Raw genomic sequence first — 1,854 nt, 5'->3', positions numbered from 1 at the left:
TACACAGAAGCATCTAACAGATGTCAAATCAATTAAAGACGACAAAACACAGGTTCCGCAAAACAGTGATAAAATGGATAAAGAATTCACCACAATAAAACCAGATACAACAGTAGAAGTACATCTTACATCGAAAACAGAGGCTGAAAAATCGACACCAATTGTTGAAGTTATTGAAGCCAAGCCAACAACACCGATGCCAATTAAAACTGATGTGGACGAACAATCTGTAAAACCAATTGATTTAGCAACAACTAGTGATCCTATAGTAGAAGAAAAAATAAGTGCAACGACACAGTCAGTTACACCAATGCAACAACCCGACGTAGTTCAGATGACAACCGGTGAATCTGTAGCTGTGATGAAAACAGATAAGGAGACATCAGAATCGACATCATCAGATAGTATTGCTCATACTACCATTTCTCTAAGCAAAGTAACCATGTCTGAAGAGTTAGTTGATGAATTGGGCTCCGGTGTTGAAAAAAATATTATATCACCTACAAATGAAACAAAATTTAAATCTGACAAGCCTATGCAAGTAATTGATGTTTTTACAACCACTGCAAGACCTGTTGAAGTAGCATCAACTACTGCTAAGGCCATCACTGTACAACAAAACACTTATGCTGTAGAAAAATTATTAACATCTTTAAAACCAGAATCTTCAGCTTTTGTTGATGTTTCCACTACACCGAAAGTCACTAATATTGTATCAGAAGAACAAGATATTGTATTTGGTTCTGGAGTTGAAGTAAAGCTAACATCAGAAAAATTACCAGGTTTTATGAGCACATTTAAACCAACACCAATTCCAAGCAAAGTGTACAAACCCACACCAGAAGTAGATGTTATTGATGGATTTACACAGAAGCATCTAACAGATGTCAAATCAATTAAAGACGACAAAACACAGGTTCCGCAAAACATTGATAAAATGGATAAAGAACTCACCACAATAAAACCAGATACAACAGTAGAAGTACATCTTACATCGAAAACAGAGGCTGAAAAATCGACACCAATTGTTGAAGTTATTGAAGCCAAGCCAACAACACCGATGCCAATTAAAACTGATGTGGACGAACATTCTGTAAAACCAATTGATTTAGCAACAACTAGTGACCCTATAGTAGAAGAAAAAATAAGTGCAACGACACAGTCAGTTACACCAATGCAACAACCTGACGTAGTTCAGACGACAACCGGTGAATCTGTAGCTGTGATGAAAACAGATAAGGAGACATCAGAATCGACATCATCAGATAGTATTGCTCATACTACCATTTCTCTAAGCAAAGTAACCGTGTCTGAAGAGTTAGTTGATGAATTGGGCTCCGGTGTTGAAAAAACTATTGTATCACCTACAAATGAAACAAAATTTAAATCTGACAAGCCTATGCAAGTAATTGATGTTTTTACAACCACTGCAAGACCTGTTGAAGTAGCATCAACTACTGCTAAGGCCATCACTGTACAACAAAACACTGATGGTGTAGAAAAATTATTAACATCTTTAAAACCAGAATCTTCAGCTTTTGTCGATGTTTCCACTACACCGAAAGTCACTGATATTGTATCAGAAGAACAATATATTGTATTTGGTTCTGGAGTTGAAGGAAAGGTAACATCAGAAAAAGTACCAGGTTTTATGAGCACATTTAAACCAACACCAATTCCAAGCAAAGTGTACAAACCCACACCAGAAGTAGATGTTATTGATGGATTTACACAGAAGCATCTAACAGATGTCAAATCAATTAAAGACGACAAAACACAGGTTCCGCAAAACATTGATAAAATGGATAAAGAACTCACCACAATAAAACCAGATACAACAGTAGATGTACATCT

The 1,854-nt window shown here is 36.2% G+C and overlaps 1 protein-coding gene across 3 annotated transcripts in view; it reads left to right on the top strand.

The window, feature by feature from the left end:
• Positions 1–10: 10 nt before the first annotated feature.
• LOC117115380 overlaps positions 11–1,854 on the top strand; it is an 8,562-nt gene continuing 6,718 nt past the window's right edge. The window contains exon 1 of one of the 3 annotated variants that reach the window (XM_033259147.1): positions 11–1,088. In XM_033259147.1, coding sequence (XP_033115038.1) covers positions 74–1,088 — 1,015 coding nt within the window. In that variant the 5' untranslated portion in view covers positions 11–73. Of the gene's footprint in view, positions 1,851–1,854 lie in introns of all 3 variants that reach the window. The other 2 variants (XM_033259149.1, XM_033259150.1) reach the window with 2 other exon arrangements.

Source organism: Anneissia japonica, unplaced genomic scaffold (assembly GCF_011630105.1).
Source record: "Anneissia japonica isolate Jap-2015-1 unplaced genomic scaffold, ASM1163010v1 scaffold287733_len118669_cov163, whole genome shotgun sequence".
Classification (NCBI taxonomy): domain Eukaryota; kingdom Metazoa; phylum Echinodermata; class Crinoidea; order Comatulida; family Comatulidae; genus Anneissia; species Anneissia japonica.
The sequence above is the reverse complement of the archived record's forward strand: the minus strand, read 5'-3'. Positions and strand labels throughout refer to the sequence as shown.